This window comes from Notechis scutatus, chromosome 3, assembly GCF_049901735.1.
Source record: "Notechis scutatus isolate UNSWTSFEM ecotype Mainland chromosome 3, rNotScu1.2, whole genome shotgun sequence".
In the NCBI taxonomy this organism is placed as follows: Eukaryota; Metazoa; Chordata; class Lepidosauria; order Squamata; family Elapidae; genus Notechis; species Notechis scutatus.
The window spans coordinates 68,284,399-68,303,749 of record NC_142011.1 but is presented as its reverse complement, the minus strand read 5'-3'; the positions used below and the strand labels follow the sequence as shown (position 1 = coordinate 68,303,749).

The 19,351-nt window shown below is 36.6% G+C and overlaps 1 protein-coding gene across 12 annotated transcripts in view; it reads right to left on the bottom strand.

Moving 5' to 3' along the window:
- NFIA (nuclear factor I A) overlaps positions 1–19,351 on the bottom strand; it is a 479,105-nt gene that overhangs the window by 97,325 nt on the left and 362,429 nt on the right. For all 12 annotated transcript variants that reach the window (XM_087960371.1, XM_087960370.1, XM_087960368.1 and 9 more), the window contains 2 exons: positions 15,180–15,254; positions 70–187 (listed from right to left, as the gene is read on the bottom strand). In XM_087960371.1, the coding sequence (XP_087816497.1) occupies positions 70–187; positions 15,180–15,254 (193 nt within the window). The remainder of the gene's footprint in view (positions 1–69; positions 188–15,179; positions 15,255–19,351) is intronic.

Below are 19,351 nucleotides of genomic sequence, written 5' to 3'. Positions count from 1 at the left end.
ATTTGATTGCCCCAAACACTTATCATGTCACAACCTTTTAATTCGACAAACATACTATACAGAAATTACCTGGTAGAAGAGGTGCTTGGTAAAGATCTCCTCATTGCTCCTGGGCTCATACTGTAATACGAGGAACTTTCCAAATCGGAGAGTGAGAAGTTAGGGCCTGTTCCTGCAGCTATTGGTGCTGGGAATAAAGGGGGGAAGGGGAGAAATCAGTAAGTCATGTGAAAATGGTCTCCTTCGCTTTGATGACTTGACCCAGTGTGCAAATTGAAAGATATCAGATAGCTAGCACTATAGCATTAAGGCATTTTTCATTTAATCTTTTCTTTGAAAATATTTTTTAATAAAGGAGAATATTTGTAGCTCAGGTACAAGTATCATTGAAATGAGAGGGTCCTTGGTACTCTCTGCGCTTGTTTGTTTTCTTGCAGACGTTTCATTACCCTAACTAGGTAACATCATCAGGGCTAGTCAAGTGATAACTTTGCCTAGTTAGGGTAACAAAATGTCTGCAAGAAAACAAACAAACTCAGAGAGCACCAAGGAACCCCTCATATTTTTTTCTAAAAGGGAAGTCTAACTTTTACTAATATATTTGAACACTCCCTCTGTTAATACTATATGAGTAGTACTACTTCTGAAAAAGTTTCCTCATGATTGATACATTGGGTAAATTCACAAAAGTTGTCAACCAATTCTCACTACTACTTCTTCTGTAAAATTGTTATGCTTGTAACTTGCTGTAGTTTCTTCTGATCATCACATGCATGCAATAAAGTGGTTTATTTATATATTAACAAAAATATGACCCAACTTTTTTCTCTGCAGAGTAAAAGAAACCATGAATCTATTTCTGTCAATAATATGGATTTGATTTTCACATATGATGTCACTGAAGCTCTTTCCAGTTAAGCATTACACTGTCTGATACCTATGCAGTTAACAGTTTTTGATAAGAATCTAAAGCCTGCTCTTGCTTCTTATAAGGAAACTTTTTTTTTTTAATAATGAAGAGTTATTATGCATATTGCAATTTTATTAAACAAAGACCATTAAAATAAATGAAATATTTTATTTATACATTCATATCACTCTCATGAATCCTGATGTAGGAAAAGCAAAGCTGTCTGTTCTATTGCAAAGACAACCGCAAGCATCAACACTGACTATGGAGTTTGCTCCAGATCTGCTCCTGGATATGTAGCACCTGAAAAATGATGCACAATGAACCTAACCATACAAAGTATAATTCATAGCTTAACATTTGACAAATAAGAAAATTATTTAATAAAGCCAATTGATGAGAACTAGATAACAGTAGCTACTATATTAAGATGAGCTTCTGCAAGAATGGCTTTTCCAGCTGAAATGCAGAGATAATATGCATTAAAATCCCTTCTCATTCTGGTGGAAGAAAATGAGAAATGAAACTTGCATAGCTTCAGCAGAGTGTCACAGGCTCAAACTCCCTTGAGAACTTATAGAAAACAAGATTTTACTTAAAAAAACCTGAGTGCTAAAGAGTAACTGCACAAAAATCCAAACTTAGATATATACATCACAATCAGATAATACAAAACTCTTTTAAGGATTTCCTACAGCACACCCATTTTAATGTAATGCCATACTGTTTCCTTGAACCTCAAAGGGCTTCTCAACAGCTAACTCAGAGGTAAACACAGGTCTTCTGATTCAGTGTCATCTACTCTGACGGATGTTCTTCACTGCAAGGATGACCATCTGCAGATTTGCCTGTGTCCTGTCAACCCCATCACCTTTTTTGGGGGTCAAAGCAATATTTATTACCACAAAACACAGTCTACTCAGTGGTGCGATTCAACCGGTATTAACAACCAGTTTGGTGAGTGCACACTTTGCGTGCACACCCAGCATTTAGAAAAGACAATTTTTAGCTATAATACTTACCTTCTGCTGTAGCCCTGGTGAGTAAAACAGCTGATGAATGGCAAACCACTCTGCCACGCGAATCAGCTGTGCTCCAAAACAAGGAAATAAAGCACAGGAAAAGGGCAGGGGCAGGTGGGCGGGGCCAAATGATCACCGGCTCACTCGAACTGTTCTGAACTGGTAGAATCCCACTCCTGAGTCTACTTGTTATGAGATAACTATTTTTATCATTGTGCTCCTTGGCTACAAAACAGGTTATCACGATCTGAGGCCTTTTCCACCCATGCCATGGAATGAAATTGAACATTCCAAGGATGGTTCATGCTCTAAATTACAATACATGAAGTTGTAGATAGGTTCTGGTTATAGCATACAAAAACAGGTTGCATTAAGAATACAATTCTTATATTGTTCCCTTGATACTGTTGAATTCATGTGCTCTGATACATATAATGCATTTTAAGAGCACAGAAGGAAAAAAAAGAATGTTATTAAAATGGGAATTAGTCTGTTGTGATCTTTAAAAGGAATTAACTTGGAAAAGAAACTTATTTACCATCTTAACTACACTATGTTTCCTGTAAAATTGGCAAATGAAGTTAAGAAAAAAGGAACATTATAAAATTAACTCATTTTATCAATTTGTGCTGCCTGCTAGAGTTTCCTGACATGGAGACAAGGAGCTGTAAAACTGATAAATTTGCATGGAAAAAGAAACCAGTGTAAGTAATTTGTGTAAAAGGTAACAGAGACATGGACTGCTATAATTCAGACACCCTGCAGATAGCAAACTGCTGCAGGAAGAACAGTGATGGGTTAGAAAAATGACCACACTGCAGTCAGTCTGACTTAAATGGAAATCAATCATAAAGGTACACTCTGCAGTATATACTTTATAGTTTTAGCAACTTCTTGGGCAAAACATCCTTGTGTTTTAAAATCATTTCCTTGATAAATTTTCTCTCATGAAAGATCTGTAGAAGGTCTGACTGAAAGATTAATCACGAGTCCCAAATCATACTCTATTTTTTCTTTATCTTTTTTTCAAAATAAGAGACAAACATCAATAAGAAATATTGATTAAAAATAATAAGAGAAGGGGACCCTTTTGATAATGCTGATACCAACATATGTGTTTATGCATATATTGATATATATACCTCACTTACATCTCAAGGCTTCCATTTGGTAGATGGATAACCAGATATAGTAAGTGTGTTTAAATAAATAAATTACAATTTTAAAGAAAAATGTAATTTCCCCCCTCCAAAAAATCAATATTAAATATTGAATTTATTGTACAAAAAAGATGATTAGGAAACATTTTGTTTATATAATTGAAAAACATAAAGCAAATCTAAATCAATAATTAGATGAATATTTCTTCAACATTCTTTGTTTCTATGCTAATTTTTCAATAGTGCTTATTTAGATCCTTAAATTACATACATTGGTTCCCATTTTTTTTCATAAAAAATAACCCCAGATGGGATTCTAAGGCACTGTTCTAATGCCCCCCTCTCTCTTTAAATAGATACAATCTTATTTACATTCCCTTTATTTCTCCACAGAGGATGACTTATAGCAAGATAAAACAGAAATGACAAAATGTATGAATAAAAACAATGTGATTAAAATAAAGGAAAAAATTAAAATGTATCGTATCATTAAACTAATTAAAAATATATATTTTAGTTTCCCAAAGATTTGCCATGTTTTTTTCTTGCACCAACAGAGAAAAATGAATTAATTCATTTTGCTGCATACCACACAAGCAATACACGGAAAGTAGTATTGACTGCCAACAGTTGTGAAGTAATTTTCTAAATTTCTTTGCTCAAATAAATAAATAATGAGCATTGCTACTAGGGATGTTAATATGTAGGGATCTGACTTCAGCTCCTTCAGCACAATCTCGGAAGTATTGTGATTGCTATAGTAATTTTAGAAGTACAGATATTCCTCAATTTACAACAACAATTGAGCCTAAAATTTCTGTTGTTAAGTGAGACATTTGTTTAAGTGAGTTTTGCTCCATTTTATGACCCTACTTGGTACAGTTGTGAAATGAATCACCAAAGTTGATAAGTTAGTAATACGGTTCTTCAGTGAATCAGGCTTCCTCATTGGTTTTTTAAGTGTCATTGTAACTTTGAACGATGACTAAATGAAGTGTTGTTAAGTCAAGGACTTCCTGAACCATCTATGAAATGCCTTTATCATAAATTCCTGATGATTTCCCAAAGGATTGGAGGAAATTTTGTTGTATTAAGGGCTCCAAGCTGATTCATTGAGTTCAGATTCCAAATCTTCTCATATGGGATATACCTTTGTGTGTCTTGAACAGACAAGTCCCTATCCATCATTCTTCACATGTTTTATTTAACCTAATGATGAAATATGCTATGATTAAAAAGACCTTCAACTTACATTACAAAAAAATCAGGTCCAATTCTATGAAAAATTCTATTGCAAAAAGTTTTGAAAACACATAATAAAATCTCTGATACTAAACAGTCTTTTATATTTACATTTCTTCTGTTGGCCCTATGTACCAAGTGCTTGGACAACTAAAGAACAGAAAAAGGGAAGAACAAGAAATGACATGTTTCCATCTTTTCCTGATTGCTACTGAAATTTCAAATAAGGATTTCAAATGGTACATAAAAGTGTATTGTATTAATTTTCATCTGAATTCCAAAACTTTGTTCAAATCAGCCAATAAGGAGAATAGGCATCCAGAATAATTAAAAAATAATTGAAAATCAAAAGTCTGTGGCTGGCAAAGGCTAATCTAAAAAGGTGGAATTTGGTAAGCCTAAATGGATCAGTCACACTGTCTGGTACACAGCAGAAGACCTGAACATTGCCATTGTGGACAATGTCTCCATCTGCAATGCCAGAAAATATTTCAAAAGCCACAGCGTAGCCAGCAAGGCTTCTCTCTGAACATGCATGTAGATATTTGGAAGCATGATAATAAGGCTGATATTTTTTTAAGGATTCTTAATATTTGGAAAGAAAGCATATGCCCTAAAATGATAAGATCCAGTCCTAACTTGCATTTTATTGAACATTTTTGCACTCCTAATAATATGAATGAACTTATTGTATTTATTTACTTATTTACTTGAGTGATTTATATGCCATCCAATTCTTACAAATGATGCAAAATAAAGTAGAAAGAATTTAAAGACAACAATAATAATAACAGCACCCAAAACTTCACAAACCCATTTCTAGCAAATGCACACTGAAAAAAAAAATACTGTTGACCAATCAGCAGAAAATAGATCCACAACATTAAACTCACCTGTCCATCATGACAATTGATCAATTATGGCTTTTACATAATACCTTTAAATCAGGGTGTCAAACTCTATTTCATTGAGGGATGCATCAGGGTTGTGTTTGACCTGGGGGGCGTGGCCAGGGCGGCATGGCCAGATCAACATCACTCGTGTTGGGGGTGCCAGTGGTGGCCCAAGCACTCTGCCAGCAAAAACGGGCTCCCGAGCTCCATTTTTGGCTGTGACGGCCTCCCGCAACCCTCTGTCAGTTAGAACAAGAGTTTTCTTTTTGCTAGCAGAGGCACTGCAGGCTGGTCCTTTGCTGTTTCCCGGGCGGCCCTGTGGGCCAGATCTAAACACCCTGGCTGCATCTGGCCCCCAGGTCTTGAATTTGACCCCCCTGCTTTAAATAAAATAAAATGTAGTTTATCATTCTTAATTTAGTCACTATGTTTGAAGCTCATCCAAAGCCTAATTTTAGTCCAAAGATACTCATGCTATTCTGTGCAACCTAGGTTCTCTTACCTAGATAGTTCTCATCTAGATAGGTTCTGTCATCTAGATACTACCTTGCAAGCCAACAAATTGTTGCCCAAACCCTACCAACCTCAAAATGCACACAATCAGGATTCAGAGAGCCTTTTTATCAACTTATTTCAAAGAAGTTTGCCCTCAGGTAAGTAGCCACATGACTTCATCTTTTAACACTATCAACAGCATATCTGTTCAGACATATGTCTATGGTTTGATTGGACCTACCACCAGTTAAATATAGACAAGTTAAATATGTACAATCTATATTCCAATTATATCTTCTGTCTTCATATTCTCATTTAATAGGCTCATTTAAGAGGCTTGATTTAATTTTACATTAATAACTTATAGCTTGGGGGCACATACAAATATCATGGAAGAGATACAAGCCAACCTTTGTGTGTGCGCGCGTGTGTGTGTGTATGTGTATGTGTGTGTATATGTATGTATGTATGTACTGTATGTATGTATATATGTATGTATATAATTTATACATTCAACTTACAGCTTTTATTTATATATCCATAAAAATGTAAAATCAATAGCTCCAACAGCAAGCAAAATTTTTAGGGGCACAATGGGTTGGGATGATTGTTCCAAACAAAATAGAATTCTTACTGATCCCAAAAGAAGCACATACTTTGCTTTTGTTGCATTTATCTGAATTGTACAGGACAGGGCAATAAATATTTTTCTCTTAAAATGTATATGTTCTGTGCATTTATGGCTTACACTATTAATCTCTTTTCAGTGTATGGATTATCCAAAACTGGCTTTGGTTTCGCATACAATATATTTTGGTAAGTAGAACAATATTTCAGAATATTAAATTGGATAAATGACAATGACACAAGAAATAATAACATCTTTTCAGAACTAGATACTTTCATCAACTGATCAAAATGAAAAAGATGTGGAAAATATGGTTGAAATTTGTGGCTAGGTTTTGGTCTTTTCAGATTATTGTATTACGTAAGAAATCTTTGTATAATATTGCAGATGCAAGATCATTTTAACATTACTTCTACAGCACACTATTGACCATCTAATTATACTTAATTTCTTTTATATACATAGGTGACCACTAAGTTTATGGAGACTTTTTATAGTGATTTAATAGAATATTGATTGAGAGCAAGGTTTGAGCAGGTTGAATAGTGTAGTGTTATACAAAAGGCAAGGATGCAACAACATCTCTTCAAAGCCTATAGCTATTCTATATTATATTTCTTTTTCTTTTATCTTTTTTACATGTGAAATCAAATGGCAGACTTTGTGGAAAGCCAAGTTTCCAAATAAATATTTTTCATGCTATCATGCTACTGAATTTAACTACCTCTTGAATGAGAGGAGAAAGTTTGCAGTGTTCTACATAAGGAATCAACGAGTTAATGTATAATGCAAGGGATCCTAAGAATTATAGATACCACAAATGCCTTTTCAACATGCCAGGTAAGTCCTCGACTTACGAGCACAACTGGAACTTCTATTGCTAAGCGAGGTAGTTTTTAAGTGAGTTGTGTCTGCTTTAACAAACTGTTTTTTTGGGCATGGTTGTTAAATGAATCACTGAAGATGTTAAGTGATAAGATGTGGAATGTAGTCTGGATTTCCAAGAGGGAAGAGACAGTGAAGTTTGGATACTTTGCTTGGGAGAAAGAAGGTCAGGATAGCTCCTCCTTAAATGTTTTCAGTTAATTTTTAATGATGCAAGTAGTAGCTTTAGTTTCACAAGATTTTGTAAGAAAATAAAAGAAATATAGTAAGAAAACTGCTTAGCAATAACTCTTGCATATCTTTAGTTTTGGAGCTTGACACAGGAGGTCATTAAGAGAATTTTGCTTATCGGAAGCCTGCTGGGAAGGTCTCAAATAGTGATCACATGATCCTGGGACACTTCAAATATATGTCCACTGCCAAGTGCCTGAATTTTGATTACGTGTCTGTGGGGTTGCTCTAATGGTTGTGAGATGGGTTGGAAGTCACTTTTTTCAGAGCCATTGTAACTTTGAACAGTTACTAAACAAACAGTTATACATCAAGGACTACCTGTATTTTTACTTGAACAAGATCAACTCTTGGTTCAGACTGCACATAAACAAAAAGTCTTGATATCATCCTGTTTAACTCTTACCAAAATCCATTATTGTTGAGATGACAGCATAATTAAAGACCAAATGCAATGTAAGAGTAGGCTATCAATGTTTAATTAATTAAAGGAGACTGAACAAGGAACACAGTAAAGTGTCAGGTCTGGTTCAAATGCTTTGCTGGAAACCTTCCTTCCTTCCTTCCTTCCTTCCTTCCTTCCTTCCTTCCTTCCTTCCTTCCTTCCTTCCTTCCAACCCTGATAATATTTCCTAGTTGGGTCATGACATGTCTGCAAGAAAACCACCCAGCTCAGAGAGCACCAAGGACCCCACAGTATTCCTCCTCCTCCTCCTCCTCCTCCTCCTCCTCCTCCTCCTCCTCCTCCTCCTCCTCCTCCTCCTCCTCCTCCTCCTCCTCTTCCTCCTCTTTGCAAACACCACTCCCACCTGAAGCCTTTTAAATATGAAGACAGATTATTACTACAGTGGTACCTTGGTACTCAACTGCTTTGAAACTCATCGAATTTGGTACTCAAAGCATTTTGACACAAACATTTGGTACTCATTGTTTGGTACTCAAAGCATAAGCTAGATCTTGTTGGTATTGGCTGCCTCGTGACTCGCTACATTATTTCTTATGGGAAAAATCTGTTTAGTACTCATAATTTTTGGCATCTCCTGGAACCAATTAGTGATGAATACCAAGTGATGAGTACATAGTTTCCATTTATCAAGATACTTCCAGGATTTCATATAATTAGAGTATTCAGACACGTCTCCTAGCTAATGTTTAGAAAGTTCTGACTAAATCCTACTTGCCATTTTGACCTGCTTAGATAGTTATTGTCTGAAAACTGCCCAGAATATATAAATCTCTTGCAATTGGCATCAAGATTCTGAAATGCATATGTTCTTTTTCATATATAAAGTTTTCATAACAAAAAGAGGAGCGGTGATCAAAACAGTTTCCCTTTGGCCAATCCCCAAATAATATCATTTCCTGACCTGAAGGGGTGATTATTTCGAGGAGAACCACTGACAATCTCCCAAATATTCTCAAATTCTAGAAATCCAGTATTTTAAAATCTAGGAGGGAATTGCCACAAGTAAGGGAGTAAATTTTCTGCAGTGAATTTTTAACGTAGAGGGCAGTAAGAGGGCAAGGCTCATCCTTCCTCTTCTTTCTAGCAAAGAACAAGAAATGCAAGAATGTATAAAAAGAAATAGGTTGCACAGTTATAGAGTGCCTTTGAGTAAAGACATGTAAAGTTATTCCCTGCTGCCTCTGACGAAGACTGACTTCTACAGAATCTATGTGTTCCCAGAAGCCAGCTTTGCTTACCCTATTGGACAATCTCACACAGACTGTTTCAAAAATAATATTTTCGAAGTGGTAGGACAGACAGCTGGTAGGAAGGTAGCTCTCTAAAACACAGTCAAAGGGAACAATGCAGAAAACACACATGTTCTTTCTGGTTGAGGCAGGAGATGCAAAAATGAGTCCCTGTTTGGGATATTCCCTGCTTTGTGGAGGCTCTTGTGAACCCCCTCTTCTCACAACCATCACACTCTATTATACAGCATCTTTACAGGTAGTCCTCAATTTACACCCATTTCTTTGTTCACTGTTCTTATAACTGCACTGAAAAAGTGACTTATGACCATTTTCACACTTACGACCACTGCAGTATCCCCGTGGTCACATGATCAAAATTCAGAAGCTTGGCAACTGACTCGTATTTATGAAGTTTGCAGCATTCCGGGGTCGTGTGATCACCTTTTGCAACCTTTTCACAAGCAGTCAATGAAAAAGCCAGATTAATTTAACAACCAGAGTCATTCACTTAACAACTGTGGCAAGAAAAGTAGCGAAAGGGAGTAAAACTCACTTAACTGTCTTGTTTAGCAATGGGAACTGTGGTTGTAAGTCAAGGACTAATCAAGGACTATCTGTATTTTGTGTAGAAGTGGCCACTAAATTACTAATAGGTTGTCCACACAGATTCCCTGCCCAATCTACAGTCTAATCAGCTACTTTAAAGGATTGGTATTTTTGGAGAGGAGTGACAGTCAACTTGTAGCATGAAATTGTCCAACAGAAAAATCATGCAGAAATTCCATTTTAATTATATCATAGACTGACATCTAATGGGATCAGTAGGAATGACCTAGTTCAAAATACAGGTAGTTCTCAACTTACAACAGTTCATTTAGTGACCGTTCAAAGTTAGAACAGCACTGAAAAAGTGACATGACTATTTTTCACACTTATGCTCATTGCAGTATCCCCATGGTTACTTCCAGGGAAGAAATGATGGATTGAAGACCAAACTCTGGACATCTGGCAACTGACTCATATTTATGATGTGTGCAGTGTCCAGGGGTCATGTCATCAATCACTTTCTATGACCTTCTAACAAGCAAATTCAATGGGAAAACTGGATGTACTTAACAACCATATTACTAATTTAACAACTGCAGTGATTCACTTAACCACGGTGTCAAGAAAGGTTGAAAAACGGAGCCAAACTCACTAAACAAAATGTCTCACTTAGCAACAGAAATTTGGAACCAGTTGTAGTCCTAAGTCATGGACTACCTATAGTAAGGGTAGATCAATGGCTGCACATTGTGTTCTCCAAGGCTTCTTGGCAATTTCATTTTCCTCTTATTCTTATTTTAAACCTTCTGCGTTATTGCTACAGTGCTAAATTGCCAGTGAGGAATGCTGCTGCTTTGCTGCAGCCTTATAAAGGTTTTCAAGTCATAAAGAGGATGTTTCACCTCCCAAGGTGATTTTGGGGAGGCATGCTATACATGAGCAATCACTATTGTCTTTATTGCTTTTAAGCAACAGTGATTCATGCTGTACAACGGGAGAATTATTGCGAGTCCCAAACATTAGGGTGTCACCTTATGCCAATCTAAAGATTTTATTCTGGCCCACTATTGCAAAGACTTCAACATATCTGAGGGGAACAGCAGAGTGTTATTTTCCATATGTTGTAACTTTATCTAACTTTTGTAGATTTTGATTTACTATTTTAATGGAAGCAGGTTGCAATCTAAAATATTGACTATATATTTAAAATCAGTAGCAGCCAAAAATGATCATATTTCTTCAAATAATGTGCTTGTTAGGGAGAAATCCTCAGCCAATACTTTGAGAATATTTCATTGATTTGGATAGTTCCTGAAACTGAGATTCAGAACTCATACATACCCAGAGATCTCTATTCAATTTAAATGGGAAATCGCTGATAGGTATAGCATCCAAGCAGGTAAATGCTTTCCACTGAAATGAATAGAAATGTATTTCTAAAGGTGTATTGGATCTATCTGCTAAATCTGCTGCATTTAAAACTACAAAATTTAAGAGAAGACTTCCAGGGAAGAAATGGTGGATTGAAGACAAATCTATGAAAAACAGAGCTGACCACTGACTGCAGTGGAATGAAGAGTAACTGAGTAGACTGCTTTTTGATAATTCCTCTCTGGACAGGGAGAGGGCTTAAGATCACCCACAAGTGCTCCAGACAGTTCCTCCTTGTAAGGAGACTGCCAGACAGCAGTCTCCAGAAGGTTTAATGTTCTGAGAGATGAGGAATAGCCAACTTGTTCAAACTGCAATCTGTGCCTTTGAAATGACACTAGGTTCACATTTTCTAATCAATTCTGAAATTGATTGTTGATTGCTTTTCAGCTGTTAGGAAACTTGAGATTGACAAGAGTTATACCATGTTTCTCCAAGAATACGGCCTCCACCAATAGGAAGGCCCAGCATGATTTCTAGACATGAGGTGAAATTAAGCCCCACCTCCAAAATTTAGGCCTATTTAAACCATGTGTTTCCCCACCATTTCTCACATCATTTGTTAGAACTACACAAAGTGAAGAGAAATGGGGGGGAAGGACGGGAGTGGGGTGGGGAGAAAACTTGCCTTTAGGAGAGCCCTGCAGGTAGACTAGGCTAGAATACCCCAATAGCCGATAGAAGCTCCCCGAAGGCAGAGTCCCCAGCCGCTTCAGGGCGTGGCGTGGCTGCCCATGTCCCCTCGCCTTTAGGCTGTCTCTTTCAGGCTATGGAAGCTCCCCAAGTGCAGTCACCAGCCACTTCAATCGGCCGGTAGAAGCGGCCTCACATCAAGGGGAGTGTGTGTGTGTGCGCTCGCCCCGAAGTCGCTTCTACCGGTCGATCGAAGTGGCTGGTGAGTTCACTTGGGGAGCTTCCATCACCCAAAGAGACTGCCTAAAGGCGAGAGGACATGGGCAGCCATGCCACATCCTGAAGCAGCTGGGGACTCTGCCTTCGGGAGCTTTGTCGGCCGATAGAAGCGGCCTTGTGGCAAGGGGAGTGTGTGTGTGCGCTGCCCCAAGGCCGCTTCTACCGGCCGATTGAAGTGGCTGGTGACTGCACTTGGGGAGCTTCCATCGCCTGAAAGAGACTGCCTAAAGGCGAGGGGACACGGGCAGCCATGCCAGGCCCCGAAGCAGCTGGGGACTCTGCCTTCGGGGAGCTTTCGTCGGCTGATAGAAGCGGCCTCGCGGCGAGGTATGTGCGTATGGGCCACTGTAGGTGGGGGAGGAAATTAAGTCACCCCCGAAAAGATGGCCTACCCGTTTTTTCGGGGGTCAAAAAAAAAATAAGGCCTGGCCTTATTTTGTGAGAAACACGGTAGTACACAGAGAGTTTCCTTCAAACCTTAGCAAAAGTAATTTTAAATACAAGCTTAAGGACTTAATGAACAGTAAAAGAGTGACTGAAACTTTTAGAAAGTCACAAACAAACTAAGATTTTGGAATTAATTATAAAGAATCCTTCTGGTGGAAAAATGCTTTTGTTTGAACTTTTTAATATATATGTGTCTGTATACAGTATGTATGCATGACTTTAAAAATTGGACATAGAGGGAATTAGAAGCAACTACAGCACTGAACATATAAAAAAAAGTGACCAATGTCTTAATAATAAAGAAGGAATATACAAATATCAAAGAGAGTGACCTGGATAATTTTCATATATTGGATGGACAAATGAAGCTTGTTAAAAGTTCTTTAAAGAGTTTGTGAAAAGAGACAGAGAAAAAAAATGAAAAGTTCTAGGACATTATTGTAAGGGACTAATCAAGATGAAGCAAAAGGAAGAAATATAAAGTTGGTTTATTTGATCAAAGTTAATATAGGTATATTGTTATCTCTGATAACCCTTAAGGGACTTTTCTGATGAAGGCTGAATGACAAGATTTTAAGGATTTGTTCATAGATAAAGGGATGACATATGGGAAAAAGAGATCATTTGCTGTATTTTAAGAAAAGATGATAAGTTATTACAATTGTTGTGATGAAGGGATAAGTCATTTCTTTATACATTTCTTTTTCTTCGCTATGGTCTTATTTTTTATTTCTGTTTTTTCTTTTCTGCACCTCACATTTTAATTAATTTTTAATTTCTATTGATTTTTATCATTATAATTGTATTTTTTAATAAAATTACTATTAAAAAACTACAAAAAATGAAGATAGCAATAATTACTGGAGTAAAATTTTGACTCTGAACTTTACTAAATCTGAAAAACATATGCACGCATGTGTGCATGCGTGTGCACATGCACACACATATATAATCTTTGCGTGTGTGTGTACGTACATATATATATATGGTAGTTTCATACAGAGGCTGCCTACTACCATTCTAAATCATTTCAGATATTTATTGAACTGGCTAAATAAATCTGTTTATACACAATAGCACAAAGATTTCATTGTCTGTTGTCTATGAGCATGTAAGTTCAGCAGCTATCTTGTGCATTGATTTATAAGGACACAGATTTTAGGAACCTTAAGGATTTCTACACTAATGTAAAATCATACCCTTTCTTTGTGAAATAGAAGTTCACATTTTTCTGTACTCTTAAATATGACTAAAGTTTAGGGTTTCTGAGATCTAACTCATTCACAACTCAGTCTTTTTTTAGGCGTTCTTTTGACCTTTACAGAATGCTAAAGTCATTAGTCTGAATGGCATGCTGCAGTATGATCATTACCAGTTTGTCAATAATCACTAACAACAGTGAATGAGGAGTACCTGCCACCACCCCACTCTATTGATCAAAGGTTTCTCGGTTGTATTTTACTGTGACACAATCTAGAGTCCAAGGAGACAAGGAGAGTGCTTTTGCTTTGCTTGTTGACAACTGTGCTAGGGATTAAAAATTTAAAGTTATGAAGAATATATGATTATACCCTATATATATATTTATTTTCCCCACGTCATTATAGTTGTGCTTTTAAAGTAGTAGCAACGTTTCAGCAGAATCTCATCTGCCATCATCAGGCTTCTATATTGTGTTCGTCTGTGAGTCAGACTTTCACAGCCGTTTCAGTTTTAAATTTGGGGCTAGCCTACCGCTGTGCCAGAATGGTTTCTTTTTCTTCATCCTGATTGGTTGGGAGTCTTGGTCTGTGTTTATTGGTCTTGGAGTTTGCTGTGTTCTGCTTGATTGGTGTTTCTAACAGAAGCCTGATGATGGCAGATGAGATTCTGCCGAAACGTTGCTACAACTTTAAAAGCACAACTATAATGATGTGGGAAAATACCCAAACAAAGCTGAATACCATACATGTAAATACCTGCGAAAACTTAAGAAAACACACACACACACACACACACATATATATATTATGTGTGTGTGTGTGTGTTCTTAAGTTTTCACACACACACACACACACACACACACACACACACACACACACACAATATATATATATATATATATATATTTATATATATGTACTTTATAATGTAAAGCTAAACTTGTAAGCTTTCCATGAGCTCGTAATGACACTGGATATTGGAAGGTTACATTAAAGCATGTGAGCTTCCATTAATATTTTAAAATTAAATTATCTTTAAAAAAACATACTGAGAACGGAGCATGACAGATGCTAAAATTGTCTATGCTTGCATGGTTCTACAAGCAGTAAATTATCCACATCTCATTTTGAGCCACAAGAGGTCCTAAGATATTCTTGTTCTGGCCATCAAATACAAATAGTACAATGATATGACAAAATTTGTCTCTATGAACTCTTCCCAGAGCAGTAGTTTCTAATGGTTTGCCCACACCACCAAACCTGGTGTGAATACTAGAACGGCCTAATCAACTATCTGACATCTGCCACACTAAAAACAGATTTCATTTTTCAGTAAGATAAAACTTGCAAGATATTTTTTTTAAAAAAACTGGATCTTTTAATATGTAACTAATAGCTTAATTTTCATAATAATTATATGAGGTGGGGTAATCAAAGAAAACAGTAAGGAAATAAGTAGCATAATTATTGTACTTACTTTGAGAGACTCTTACTAGCTCAGTGACACTGAAAACACCTGATGTGACAAAACTGTCTTGGAAGCCCAAATGTCCTAAAAAATACAAGAAAGATTTTGTTATCCTTAAGCACTTAATGATAATATTCTCAAATAAATCAGTATCAGTTTTAATGTGGAAGAAACTGAATATTTAATTTTTCACTTATCATTAATTGCTATTTTGCTAGACTGATACATGTTGAGAATTTAGAGAATTTAATCCCATAGATTAGCCATGAGAATCATACTTGTTAAAACACCAACCCTGGAAACCTGAAAGAAAAGAAGGTCATTTTAATAAATATTTACTTTACCTTACCATAATTACTTAACTACTGAAATTAAATCACTATACCTAGCAATGGGATAACTCATTTTAAATATTATTTTTCATAGAAATATTTAGTCAGGAATATTCATTAATATGTTCAAAGCAGATTATAAGTATGTATTCTTTTTTTTCAGAAGTTGCATTAAGGAAATCTTAAAAGAACAGCTGTTTTAAAAGGTTTTGAAAATATTCTCAAAAGAAAAGGAAAGAAAAAGGAAATCCCTTAAATGAATTTTGCAAAAAGGTAACACAATCTTTACATAAGAAAGCTTCAGTCCTCCAAAGCTCTTTCAGAGATAAAGGTGTAAAGTTGTTTGTTGTTATTATAAAAGCATTTTACATCAAATGTTATCTTTCTTTATGTAGCCAATTGTATTTATTTTTCAAGATTATATAGGTGCCCATGTCACAAGTGACTTTGGGCAGTGTATTACAATGTACTACAAAATTTAAAAAAACAACCATTCATAAATAACAAATATGATGATGTTTAAAAATGTTTAAAAATATAAAATGCAGCTAAAAATAATTGGTGAAGGGAGCTTAATAATAACTGTGATGTCTTACTAGTTTGCCAGTTCCCTGGTGTACCTAAGCCTAATGGCACAACCAGGTCTTGAGAGACTTTTGGAAAGTCAAGAGTGATGATACCAGCCTAACATAAGGGGGAAGACATTCAACAACATGGGTGCCACAGCCAAGAAGGCCTGCTGCTTTGGGTCCACCAAATGTAACTCTTTAAATGACGGAACCTGCAACTTGCCCTCTATTTTGAATCTGGTAAGGTGGAGAAATGTAATTCTATAAATTTGTAATTGTATACATATAATTGTATAAATTTAACAGCTTCAACCTCAAACTGTCTACCATGGACCTCACCATGGGTGAGGTCCTTAAAGGGGACATGCATATGCGCACCAGCGTGCCTTCTGTCCCTGTCTTACTGTCCCCATTTATTTGTATTTACTTCCTTTGTTCCTGTTTATGTTCATACTTATACTTGTTATCTTGTACATGTTTGACAAACAAATAAATAAAATAAAAATAAAAAATTGGGAAATGGCAGTCCCTCTAATAACCTGGCTCTGCAGGATTATTTTGAAGGCCATTACTTTGAAGGCCCAAATGTCAAAACCAGTAGGATATCCTGGGTTTAAGTCCTATGAACCACCTCTGTTATGAGCCACAATTCAGAATCTGAGTTTGACAATGTAGCTCCAGCTGAACCTGTGAATTGGCAGCTTCAGAAATCATTAATCCAGGATTCATTTGAGACTAAGTATCCCCAGGCATCTCCTGTTGAACAGTCAAATGATGAGGCACCGTCCCGAGGCCCTCCCCATCTTCCCCCCATTAAGCAGAGCAATGCTCCTCAATGAGGCTCTTCACTAAAGGCAAACAGTAAGAAATGAATAATTGCAGCCAGGTAGCTGCAGATAGATTTATGTAGCTGCTTTGCCTTTAAGAAAACAGTTGTTTTCTTTGTTGGAAATCACTAGTTTGTGATGTTTATTCTTCCATTTCCTAACATGACTTACTTTAATCTAAAGTATTGGATTGACTCACTATGTGACTTTAACTCCTGGAACAAATTTGGACCACTCTATTACTAATTAAATTCAAGCTGACTTATTCAGGCAAGCTCTCTTTGCACAGATCTTGCAATCTTGTCTACCGTTATCTACTTAGTCCCATAGCAATTGTATCTTCATGTGTAGGTCTGCAAACCTCAGAGAGAGTAATCTCTATCTTAGGCTAAGACAGCTTGATCATATATTATTAAGTTCAAGTCATGAATATTTTCTTGTGACCAAACATAATTTGAGGTAATGTGTAAACTCTATCCAAATCTATAGATTAAGCAAAATAACCTCCATCAAAATCACAACTCAGTAATTCATTTGTTACGTTATGTGTTTATTATAAAAAATTATGCCAAGCTTCCTCTTTTAAATAGAGAAACACAAGTATAAACATCAAAATAACTCAGAGGGAAAATAAAACTGAAGTACATTTTCTTCTTACTTACACACAAAGTCCTATCACATATTAATTGCCGTGCCTCCTGGGAGATTATGGGTATATATAATCATGTATTTTCTCACAATACCTATAAACTAGATACCGTATTTGCCGGCGTATAAGACGACTTTTTTGCCCCGAAAAACATGTCTCCAAGTGGGGGGGTCGTCTTATACGCCGGTATATCCACTGCCGGCTTTCGGATGCTTGTTGGACGCAGCGAAGGCGCCTCTGGCTTCCCGGATCCCCTGCGTCGCTTCCGCTTCATCCCGCTCGCCTCGCTCCGCCCGAGGCTGCAGCCTTCCTGCTCTTCCCACGGCCCCTGGCACTCCGCCCTGCCGCTGCAGCCCCGGGGATTTCTGGAGGGCGTTTCTGGTGGTGGTGGGGGGTCGTCTTATACGCCGGGTCGTCTTATACGCCGGCAAATACGGTACCTATGACATTATTTACAGGGACACTTCGAAAGAATAACTGAAACAACAGCAATATGCCAGAACAGGGTGAAAAAGGAAAAAAAAAAACAGTGTAAAAACACAGCTGGAAATGAGATGGTATTATTAAGGAATGGGGTTTTCAGCCTGTCCACTCAACTGCACTCAAACTCAGTGTTGCCAACTAGAATAATTGTCAATATATAAAAGTAAAATATGGAATAACATTGTTGTAAGATGTGAGAATGACTTTGTGGCACAGAAGAGCCTCAGATTATGCAAAAGTCAGATAAGAGACAGCTGAGCCCGCAGAACAAATAAAGTATGACAAACATCTAAGAAGGGATTATCTCTAGTTTCTTGGACTTTAAAGGCAAGGTGAGGGAGATGTAGTTTCAGACTTGCAAGATTATGTTAATGTAACCTTAAAATAAGGATAGAGATGGTACTAGATGTGCGTCTCATCTGGATTAATTTGCAAGGCTGACAATTATATATTTTTTCTTGTATACTACATAAGTTAAGACTAAACCACTGCCTGGCTTGGAAATTATCACTGTGACATTAATTCTGTGATATTCATGTGTCAGATTAAGATTCATAAATGGGTGATGAAAGTTTTGTTCACATATATTATCAATATATGTTTAATAGATGGCCTAGTGCATCATGTGCTGGCCACGCCCACACCTGGTTTAGTGAAGGGGAAAAAGTCCCAATACATCATGTGATGCCACCGTGACGACGCGAGTTTGACACCCCTGGCCTAGTGGAACAGTTAATTTGGACAAACATACCATAATTTGCTCTATGTACAGTATAAAGATAAATATACTTTCAGATATCATTAAATCTACTCGAATCTGTTTAACAGTGTAAACAGATAGTTTAGGTCAGACTAATTTGTTTCTTATTTAAAAAATAAAAAGTATGCCAATAAAATTCTTTTGTACTTGATGACAGAATGGCTGTTTAGTTTAATAACCTTTTTTTTTTACTGAAATACAGTAGTTATCTCTCATTCCTTTCCCAATTTTATTCTGTCAAACTATCATCAACCTTTCATTTCTCTTGGAAGCTGGCAGAAGCTGGCTTTTTCCTGCTTTCAATCAACCTTCAGTTGCTGTTTTTTGAAACACAGATCCAAAATTCTTTTAAGACAGCACTAAAACATGTCTAAAAATCTTTTGTGTGTTTTTCCGAAAAGGACACTTAAAATTGTGTTTAGAAAGAGCCAGAATAAATCTGATGCTTTGGAAAGCATCAGATATTATGCAAGTAAATGCCTACACAAAAGACACATGTCTAATCCACCTCAGAAACTTTAAGATGTGAGGACTTCAATTCCCAGAATTCCGCAGTCAAAA